The sequence below is a fragment of the Nansenia antarctica genome (genome assembly GCF_963989245.1).
Source record: "Nansenia antarctica genome assembly, chromosome: 9".
NCBI classification, from domain to species: Eukaryota; Metazoa; Chordata; class Actinopteri; order Argentiniformes; family Microstomatidae; genus Nansenia; species Nansenia antarctica.
Genome location: NC_137679.1, coordinates 20317504 through 20329068, shown reverse-complemented (window position 1 = coordinate 20329068; position 11565 = coordinate 20317504). Strand labels below are relative to the sequence as shown.

The 11565-nt window shown below is 48.5% G+C and overlaps 1 protein-coding gene across 1 annotated transcript; it reads right to left on the bottom strand.

The window, feature by feature from the left end:
- Positions 1–1710: 1710 nt before the first annotated feature.
- Positions 1711–7486, bottom strand: znf710a (zinc finger protein 710a; the record flags this gene model as incomplete). Its single annotated transcript, XM_080539604.1, has 5 exons — positions 1711–1877; positions 2280–2454; positions 2556–2747; positions 3692–5221; positions 7442–7486. The coding sequence occupies 5 exons, from the start codon at positions 7484–7486 to the stop codon at positions 1711–1713; spliced, it is 2109 nt and encodes a 702-aa protein (XP_080395730.1).
- Between the last annotated feature and the right edge of the window lie 4079 nt (positions 7487–11565).

Here is an 11565-nt window from a genome sequence, read left to right as displayed (position 1 = left end):
CACTTGTATTCTGAATCCATTTTAATCTGAGAACATGAAAGGGCACAAACTGATTTTTAAAGGTAAATAAATTTATTATTTTACAGTATTGTCTGGTACACAACATTTTACATACAGCTCTATCAACAGCATATCCACACTAATGTGTAACAATACAGAAAGCCATTCAAGTCACAGATCATGTCCCCCCCCCCCCTTTGTTTGAATGAAAACTGATGCTGGAGGATTCACAAAATGTAGCATTTTGTATATTGAAAGCACTATATCAACGTTGTGTATGTATACCTTGTTTGCAGGTTATATGTCTGTAAAGCTAAGCACAGGGGAAAAAAGAATATATTGTGAATTTCCCAAATCATTTTCTGCGAGGTCCATGGCCCTGTCACATGTTGGGAGGTTGTCGTTCATCACTGCAGACCAGTGTGCAGCTTGATGGATAGCACGCTCTTGCAGACACACTGGGGCACTTAATATTTCTGTCCAAAGTTTTGGGACAATTCCTGTTGAGATTCATCCGTGAAAAAACACAGCTGCAATGAGTATGCAGGGTTTGCATTGCCTTTGAAAAATACAGTCCGTCCTAGAAAGACTTGAGCAGGGCATAAATTGTTACGTTTCCTGAACAAGTAGCTGCACCAGAGAGTCTGTTCTCTGTGGTCATCGCTTGGAAAAGTCTACTGAGGGGAAAATTATCCATCAAAATGTAATGACAGGAACTCTGCTATTGGGCCACAGACTAGGCAGAGAGTGCCACTGGACTGGCATTGACCTCGGCTGTAGGATTTGGCGAAGTGGCACAGAATTGGTCAGATTCTTTGGTACATGGGCTACATCAGAAGGGCAATTGTCATTGTTGTTTTTTAGCGCTCTCAAAGTGGGCTACAATTACAACTTTTAACGCTATCAATTACAACGTGATGCCTATCAACGTAGGAACTTCAAATCAGTCTGGTCACATCATTGGGGTCACATGCAGTGACTATAGTACCAGCCTAGGAGGACTCTAGAACTGAAGGAATGGTCCATTCTGCACACTCAGATACAAGAGAATATGAAATCCAAATCCTATATTATCTAAATAGGTTTAGAGACCTTTAACTGTATAGCTCAAACTAGTCACAGTATAATGTGAAACGGAGAAGTATGGTTGGCTAACTGAACATCATGAGAACTGCTAGAACTGTGTCCACTTTAGTTAGTGACGTGGACAGACAGAGGAGACCTCTTGACTTTACTGGCTGGCCCTCATCTTAAATGCGTTACTGATTACCCACACAGACTTGCTTGAGAGAGCTGAGGATTGTCTGAATAAGTAAGTGCATTTGTGTGTACTAAATATGCTTGTTTCCTCACAAAATGTGCTTAAATAGTCAGGCTTTGAGGATGTTTGTATGATATGTGTACGTATGACCCCCCTTTTTCAGTGAATTTCAATCACGTTTTTTCCCCCAGTTAAATTCAGAATATTTCCTCAGTAAAAAATAAATGAGGGCAGGTGAGCAATCTACATTCTCAAATTACCGTTCTCTTACTCCAGATGAATATCAGAGCAAGATATCCGAGATTCCAGTGCATACGAATGTGCAGATTCCACCATGCCCATTACAGAGTAAAAGCCTATCCCAGTGCCTTTAGCAGCGAGTGGCGCTACCCCTTTCATTAGTTTACACTTATTTATACTCGATTTGGGGTCTCGCTTTTAAAAATAATTCATGCAGTGTTATATCGCCCTGCACCCTTCCCATAGCTGCTATAATACTCCATCTCGGACAGTTTAGCGATGTCTGGTGTGTTGTTACTAGCCAGGTTCTCTTGTTCGTTGAATTCATAACTCTCATCCTCGTAGTCTCCATGACCCTCTATGTCTGGGGAGGCTTCTGAGGAAGGAAATACAGAGACACAAACATGAGCTCACCCTGTCCTCAGACACACATTGGAGTGCTCCTCCTCCCCTGCCTTCGTATCGCTCTACACTGATAGAGACAGGCATGTCTAATCCAGGCACTTCTATATTTACAAAACACTGAGCGAGGGAGCAGTACAGAAGCACCAAAACAATTTTGCAACAGATTAACGTACATGCCGAGTCGAAGTGCATTAGAGACAGACTGAATGACAATAATAAAACAATGTTGTCTACTGGGCTGACAAGTAGTGTATCTGGGAAATAAAAAATGCTGTGTCAGGAAATTAACATTTCATTATTGCCTTTCTGAATTCATGACCAAATCGTAGGAGAAACTGACAGATGATGAATAGCGGGGCTAAAGTATAGTCACCTCGTCCTCCTGGTGAAGCATCCAGGATGCCGTGTTTGACCTTCATGTGTCGGCTCAGGTTGCCCTTCAGGTTGAACTTGCTGGAGCAGTAAGGACACTTGAAGGGCTTGCTGCCAGCATGGAGGTGCATGTGACCCAGGAGGTTGTACATTCTGTTGAAAGACTTCCCACATACCTACAAGACAAGATGATGACAGTCAGTACCCCTACTCCGTAAGACTTCAGCATGACTTTGAGTTCAACTGTCACAGGGGTCACCCTGCTGTATCCCCTCACCTTGCATTTGAAAGGCTTGACCGGCAGGTGGACAATCATGTGCGTTTTGAGGGTCTGTTTCTGGACGAAGGTCTTGAAGCACACGTGACACTGGAAGGGTCTCACGCTGGCATGGATCAGCATGTGCCTCTTTAGGTTGGCAGACAAGGTGAACTCTCGGGCACACACGTCACATTTGAATTCTTTCATACCCTGGGAAAACAAAAGTGCGTTGACATTGTTATCTATTAGGCCAGGAACAGTGTTAGCAGTATCCCCCTAGAAATCAATCACACAAAACCCCACAGAACAGACAAGAGGTCAGAGAAGCGTTGAACGGTGAGTGTGAAAGCCTTGCATGCTGGGGCTGCGCCGTGATGCAAATCACGCACTTTAGCGCCACCAAGTGTTGGCTCTCGAAACCTGTGGTACGCTCCCAATGTGGAGAAGTCAAGTGCATGTTGAGCATTGAGAAACGGACTCTTTGAAATCAATCGGAGGCCTGCACACCAGTAGCCTACATTTGGATTGAAACTAAATCCAATACTCAACATTCAACCTTTACAATATGGTGACGAGGTGAAACATGACATAGTGGCACAACACAGCCAGCCAATGTTTTGTGTTTCTGCTCCGTTAATGTGACACTTGAATTGCTATGACTGCGGCTGTGGGACAGAGATGAATCACAGGTAGTGATCAGACACAAAGAGAAGTATCTGTTAGTATGACACACACCTCCAAGCACAAAGCACATGCTGGGGGGAGGTGAGTCAAGAGGGAGAGTGAATCGAGGACTTTGAAGGCTTTGTTTGCACAGCAACTGGTTTTTGGCAAATTGTATAGTGGGCCTGGTGCTCTCAGCATCGTTTGATGAAGGCCTACTTCATCATTTTTCATCACAACAAGAGTGTCATGGGGGATAGCTGTGTTCAGTGAGCACCATATGGCCCTTGTTTTCTGCTTGATCATATGGATCCAGAGATTTCATCAACTTTGGTGACCTAGTCGTACTGCTGCGACCCCCCGGTGTGACTCTGAGCGGACATGCCTGTAGAACTAAAACACTGGCCTACTCGTGAGACGGGCTTTTAAAAAAAAAGCAACGGGGAGGTAGAACCATAATGGCATAATCATAAGCGGTGAGGTTTCAGTACCTTGAGTGCGAGGGCCTGCGGCGTCAGTACCTTGTGCGTGAGGGCGTGCTGCTTGAGGTGGTGGATCTGGACGAACTCCATGCCGCATTCGGGGCAGACGTACGGCCGCACGTTCTGGTGCTTCATGAGGTGGTTCTGCAGCTGGCTGCGGTAGGCGAAGGACTTGTTGCACTCGGTGCACTGGTAGGTGGTGGGGCCCTGGTGGCTGGTCTGGTGGCGTTTCAGGTAGGCGTGGGTGGGGAACTCCATGCCGCACTGGGAGCACACGTGGCAGTGGCCGTTCTCGTGCTTGGCCTCGTGAGACCTCAGCTCGCTGGGGTAGGCGAAGCCCCGGCCGCAGAAGCGGCAGCTGTAGGGCTTGACGTCCGAGTGCTGCAGCATGTGTCTCTTCAGGTGGCTGGTCTGGGTGAAGGTCTTCTTGCAGACGGTGCATTTGTGCGGCCGGGTGCCCTGGTGGGTGAGGAGGTGGGTCTGGAGGTGGCTGGGCTGCTTGAAGAGCTTGCCGCAGTGCAGGCACTCGTGCGGCTTGATGCCGTTGTGGCCCAGGATGTGGGTGACCAGGTTGTACTTGGAGGTGTAGGACTTTTCGCACATGCGACACTTCCAGCGCTTCAGACCCTCTCCCACGTCCACGCAGTAGGACTCGTCGATCTGCACGTTGATGTCCAGCCGGTCGATCTGCATGCGCCTGGCGATCTGGCTCTCGGCGTCTGACCACATCATGGCGTGGCTACTCTCCTCATAGTCCGCTGACTCGTAGGTCACCTCGCTGGACTCGAAATAGCGGTTCATGATGGGACTCTCCACCCCCGCTCCGGCCTTGAGGTTCAGCGGTTCCTCGTCCTCGGCCGGGTTCTCTTCCTGCGCCTGCTGCTGTCCTCCCGTGCCTTCTCCTTCTCTCCCCCGCCTTTCCTCCGACCCCTGGTCTGGCCTAGTGTCTGTCTGCTGACCGGAAGTCTCCCTCACACACACGGGACAGCTACTGCAGGCCTGCTCCTCCTTGAGAGGCCCTCTGTGAGGAGGGGCCGCCGGGTCCTCTGGTTTGCCCGGGCTGCGGCTGCTGTTGAGCATGTGGACACAGGGCGGCGGGGTGCTCGACTCCACCCGTTCCCCTTTGACCTGAGTCTGTACGCTGGGGACCCTTTGCAGAGGATCCCCCGGCTCTCCCTCACTCCTGACCCTCCTGGTCCTCCCGCGAGGCCCCGGCCGTCTCCTCTGGCTGCAGTGGGCTTGGCCCTCGGGCTCCCCCGCCGCCGGCTCGGCCAGGTAGTCCCCGTTGGCCCCGATCAGCTGGTCGGCGTACTCGTACTCCATGGCCTCGGGCGGGGGAGGGGGGCCCTCCCTGGGCTCCCCCATGTAGAAGCCGTTGGGGGCGATGGTGGCGCCGAAGATCTCGTTCTGGGAGATGAGGCCCAGCACGGCCGCCTGGGCCAGGGACAGCACCACCACGGGGTCCGTCTGCGTGCCCGCGTCCACCTGGCCGTCCATCATCTTAGGGTAACACCGCATCAGACGGCCACTCTCCTCCTCCTGGAGGACAGGGAACAAACAAAGGTTTAGGAGGTTAAGGACAGTCCCGCCACAGTTCTGCGAAATCCCAATATTCAACATATTGAGATGACTGTAACACGTACTGGCGCTACACAAGACGCAATAGCTTAGACAACGAGAAGTACGAGAACTGACCAGGAGATGTCTCGTGGTGATATGGATTTCTTCGAAATCAATGGTAGGCTTGTGATTAGAATAATGATTAAAGGCATGCCTTAAGATCTCGAAAGTAGACTGACATATCTGTTTGTTATGCAACTCGCCTCCTCTATAACACTAATGTTAATAGAGTGTTTTCCAGGGTTAGCCAGCCAAAGCTGCATTCTGACAACGCCTTGCTTCTTTGCTCTGAATTTCACCAGAGAACATTAGATTGAGGAGATAAGGCAGATCTGTGCAAGCGGCCCGCTTCCTTCCTTGACAGGCTTTAAAATAATATGGAACACAAAAAGGGATGCAGGGTCCAACCAGGAAGTGGACTTCCGTGGACTGTCCACAGCACTTCCTGTGGGTTCCAGAGAGAGGGCTCTGGCTAAACCGTGCTCGGCCCACCGCCGGGGCCATCAGTCCCATTCATGAGGAGAAAGCCGTCTCGGCGCTACACACACACAGACGCCAAACACACACTCCGTTCTCACCGCACACTTCACCTAGCCTGCCACACAGGGGTTCCTTAACAAGGTGATATACACCGGCCAGACTCATATCCATAACAGGCATATGACTGAGCTGAGAACTCACTCTGTATTCAAGACTTTATGCATGAGGTTAACGTTATGGTATAAACCAATATAGCATCAAAGGCTCGAATGCTCACGTTTGCATTCAAAGAATGGGCCGGAACAGAGTGTAACTAGAGGAAAGCCACATTTGGCACTATTCAGCTGCAGCTCAGTGATAAATGAGGGGTCAATAGTGTACCGATGCTTTCAGGTCTGTCCCAATCACAAACCTGGCTGAGGGAGAAATGCATGAAGAATCCAACGAGACCCCCAGACTCTTTATATTTGTACATCACATGAGCTGCTACCTTTCATAATAAAATACAGAGGAATGAGACAGGGAGAGGATGGAGGGAGAGTGACTGGGAAAGGGAGGGAAAGATTGAGGAGCGAAAGAGGGAGGGGTGGGAGTGCGTGTGGGTGTGTGCGTGTTTTTGTGTGTGTTTGTGTGAGTGTGTGTGTGTGTGTGTGTGTGTGTGTGTGTATGGGGGGGGGGAACAGACCTGGATGCCCTGATAACCACGTCATTTATAATTACTGCTTTTAAAGTAGTCAGACAGAGACAGACTGTGTGTGTGTGTGTTTGTGAGAAAGAAACACTGAGAGTGTGTGTGTGTGTGTGTGTGTGTGTGTGTGAGAGAGCGATAGAGAGAAGGAGACAGAGAGAGAGAGAGAGATAATGTGTGTCTGTGTGTATGTGAGTGAGAGTGTGTGTGTGTGTGTGTGTGTGTGTGTATGTGTGTGTGTGAGTGTGTGTGTGTGTGTGTGTGTGTGTGTCTGTGTGTGTGTGTGTGTGTGTGTGTGAGTGGGAAAGAGAGAGAAGGAGAAAGAGAGAGATGTGGGCGGGGGAGGAGTGGAGGGAGGGAGGTAGGGAGAGAGAAATGAGATGGAGGGGCTGAAAGATAAAGAAAGAGAGGGGAGGGGAGGGGGAGGGAGGGAGGGGAAGGGAGAGATTGAGTGAGCATGTGAGAGAGAAGGGGAGAGAGAGAAAGGAAAAGGAGAGGGAGGGGGTGTGGGGGGAGTGAAAGAGACAGAGAAAGACAGTGAGTGAGAGAGAGAAAGAGAGAAAGGAGGGGAGGTAGAGGGGGAACAGAAAAACACGACAAAATGAAAGGCAGACAAAATGAAAGAGAAAAAGACAAATGACAGGGAGATATAAATGCAAGATAGTAATTGCAAGAGTCCACAGTTTTACATTTGAAGTTGTATGTGGAAGAAGGTCTAGGACAAAACACAAAACAATTAGAAGAAAATAGCAAAGAGTAGAAGACAGAGAGAGGGAGAAGGAGAGAACAGTTAGTAGTCTCCTCTTATCTCTAAAAGATGTTCTTACTGCAGTACTCTATGAAGGGGAAAAGTCATCTCCTTTCCATTACAAAGAGAAACAGAGTGTAACCACCTTTAAAACAACATACAACAAGCCTACCTTCTGAAACAACAATAGTAAATACAGTCCCAGTTTAGCTTAAGAACTCACCACATTGTTCCTGGTGTGATGTTTGAGGTGTTTCAGGGACCTCATCCTTCAGGAGAAATGAGTGGAGTAAAAAAATCCAGCTCCTATTTATATCTGTGGGAGAGTGGGGCGGTCCCACGGCTCATCCTCCTCCTACTGTTGCTGTTATCAGAACTGACTGTGCCCCCCCCCCCCCACCCCCACTCTCCACACACACACACACACACACACACACACACACACACACACACACACACACACACAGACACACAGACACACACCCCATTTCTTTCTCTTTCTCTCCCTCCCTCCCTCCCTTCCTCCATCCCTCCCTCCCATCTCACTTCTCTTTCTCTCTACCCTCTCCCCACTCTCTCTCTCTTTCTCTCTCTCTCTTACACACACAGACACACAGACACCCACACACACACACAAACACACACACACACACACACACACACACACACACACACACACACATTTTACCTCTCTTTCTCACAACACACAATTCAGCATGACCCGTCAACACACATTTCTCTTTCAAGCACACAGAAACACAAGCACTATCTTTGCTTTATCACACTCATACTTTGCATTTCCTTTTCCAAGCATGTACTCAAACACAAACAATTATAACATCTAATCGGCAGTTCCTCACTGCATGTACGCACACACACACACACACACACACACACACACACACACACAAACACACAAACAAACACACACATACACACCAGGCGCACACAGGCAGGCACACATATGCACACGCACACACACAGACACACACAGACACACACACACACACACACACACACACACACACACACACACACACACTCACACACACAAGCATGATCAGTGGCAAACTGTCAGACAGATAGTGTCTGAGATATGCTACAATTTTACTTTCAGAGAACATGTAGTTTGTTTAACATTATTTCTTAATTTAAATTAATTAAGCAGCGAGACAGTCTGAAGTATACTATCTGAGACCCAGTACAAAAAATAGTGACAAAAGAAAGAGAAGGAGAAAGAAAGGAGAGAAAAGCAGTTAGGAAAGAGAGGGAGGGAGTGAGACAGACGAGGGGGAGAGAGAGAATAAGGAAGAAAGAGGGAGAGGGAGGGGGAGTGAAGCAGGGAGGAGGGAGGAAGGGTGGGTGGGGGGGGGGGGGGTGAGAGAGACAGAAAGAAAAAGAGAGAGAGGAAAGAGAGATGGGGGAGGGGGAGGGAAGAAGAGAATGCAGCAAAAAGAAGGAAGAGGGGAAAGGAGAGACTGGGGGAGGGAGAGCAAAAGCATAAGAAAGGATGTGGTAAAAGAAAGAGAAAGAAAGAAAGAATGAAAGAAAGAGAGAGAAAGAGATAGGAGGGAGGGGGAGTGCTTGAGAGGGGGTGGGGATGGGAAGGGAGATAGAGAGAGAGGGAGGGCTGAAAGAAATTGCAGTGAAAGAGGGAGAGGGGGGAGGGAGGGCTAGAGGAAAGAAGGAGAGAGAAAAAGAGAGAAGAAAAAGGGGGATGGTGGAGTGTGAAAATAAAAAGAAGAGTCCATCAGCAAGAGGGAGAGAGGGGGGGAGTGCAGAATGAAGGAGAGAGAGAGAGGGGGGTGAGAGCAAGGGGAATGGAGAGAGAGGGATAGAGAGAGGAAAGGAGATAGAGAGAGGGAGGGAGGGAGCAAGAGAGAGAGAGAGAGAGTGAGTGAGAGAGAGAGAGAGAGAGAAAAGGAGATAGAGAGAGGGAGGGAGGGAGGGAGCAAGAGAGAGAGTGAGAGAGAGAGAGAGAGAGAGAGAGAGAGAGAGAGAGAGAGAGAGAGAAGAGAAGGAAAAACAGCAAGGGAAGACATTAACTATTGAACTTCCAGATTTTCTTTCAGGCTGTGTTCAGAGACAGTGTGGCGCAGTACCTGCGGGCTAAAGCACAGGGTGTGAGCTAAGGTAGGCAGCCAGTCAGTGGCACAGCTGCTAATGACACAGGTACTCTCTTATGACCACGCTTCCATGACATTTCAATCCACAAACACCAGGTCAATACCCATGTCACAACACACACACACACACACACACACACACACACACACACACACACACACACACACACACACACACACACACACACAGGCATATAATATACATACTGTATATATTATGGACACATGCCAATCCTGACTGTATACCGTAGACACAGACCATGCATAAATATTTCCCACTAAATAACAGGAAAGGGCAAACCTTGAAAACCTTGATCAATCATCAGCGGCTGGGAGTACTGTGAGAATGAGAGAGAAAGAGGGAGAGAGAGAGAGAGAGAGAGAGAGAGAGAGAGAGAGAGAGAGAGAGAAAGAGAGAGAGAGAGAGAGAAAGAGAAAGAGAGAGAGAGAAAGATAGGGAGTGAGAGCCGAGCAAGAGGGAGGGAGTGAGAGAGAGATTGAGTGAGGGTGTGAGTGAGGGGGAGAGATAGCAGGAAGTCGAGGGAGAGAGAACGGGAGAGAGAGAGAGAAAATAGAAGAGAGAGAGAGAGCAAGGGGAAGAAACAAAGAGATAAGAGGCTGAAAGACAAAGAAACCACATGGAAGAAACAACAAGGGACACGTACATAAAACAACACAGAACCAGGCCGTAGGGAAAACAGAAGAAGACTGAGACAACAAAAGTTTGGGGGAAAGGAACACACTGGGCTGGCTCTCTTCCAGACAACACCAAAAACCTGTCCACTCGCCCATTTGCCTATTCTGTACTATCTGTCTGTCTGTCTGTCTGTCTGGGGCTGCGTCAAATGAGTACAGAGAGAGAGAGAGAGAGAAACATAGAATGAATAATGAAAGCCTACAGTACTTCTCTCAGTTTCTCTCTCTCTCTCTCTCTCTCTCTCTCTGTGTGTGTGTGTGTGTGTGTGTGTGTGTGTGTGTGTGTTACTGTTTCCACAGGTTTCCACACGTGTGGTGAGAGGGAGAGAGAGAGAGGGAAGTGAGCCATGGCCCAGCTCTCACTGGTTTACGGACGCTCAGCTGGGAGTGTGTGTGTGTGTGTGTGTTGTGTTTCTGTGTGTGTGTGTGTGTGTGTGTGTGTGTGTGTGGTAAATGTGTGCGGTAAAGGGGACAGGCGCACACTGACACCAACACACACTTTCAGTTCTCTGTATTGCCCTACAGCTCTGAAACAACACTCTTGTGATCTGACATGGGTGTCTGTGTGAGCTAGCCCGGTGGAAACACAAAAGTTTATCTCTCTTTACATTCCTAAACAGACTGGATCTTAATGGGCTGTGATCTGTGAGAGGGGAACCATAATATACTGTACAGTATCATATATCAGTGATATAGGTCAGATTTTATAACATTTTCTTCTTCTGAGAGAGAGAGAGAGAGGGAGGGAGAGGGAGGGAGAGAGAGGGAGGGAGTGAGAGAGGGAGGGAGAGAGAGGGAGTGAGAGATGAGACAACATGTGCATTCACACAGTCATCGGTAAAAATTCTAAAACCATGATGATGTCGGATTATGAAAAAGGGACAAAGGGATAGATGAGAGAGGAAGAGAGAGAGAGGGAGAGACAGAGAAAGAGAGAGAGAGAGGGAGAGACAGAGAAAGAGAGAGAGAGAGACAGAGAAAGAGAGAGAGAGAGAGAGACAGAGAAACAGAAAGAGAGAGAGAGCCAGAGAGACAGAGAAAGAGAGAGAGAGAGAGAGAGAGACAGAGAGAGAGAGAGAGAGAGAGAGAGAGAGACAGAGAGAGAGAGAGAGAGAGAGAGAGAGAGACAGAAAGAGAGAGAGAGCCAGAGAGAGATTCAGCTATCAGAGGTGATCTTCACCCAGGGGGGAGGGGCTTTCAGTGATTGATTGAGTGAGGAATCATGAAGAAGCATTGGGATATCTCCCTGTGCCCTGTGTCGCCGTTATATAGACACACACACACACACACACAGACACACAGACACACACAAACACACAAACACAAACACAAATATGACAATGCAGAAACAAACACAGTCTCCTAGCCTCAGGTTAGCTAGCCTTCCCCATATATACTCCTACCTCCCTAGACTATTGAGCGCACATAGCCAGTGCTCCAGATATCTTCATTCATCATAGTGATGGACTATGGGGCGTGGAATCAGAGCTGGTGAAGGCTGAGGGAAATGTTAAACAATATCCAC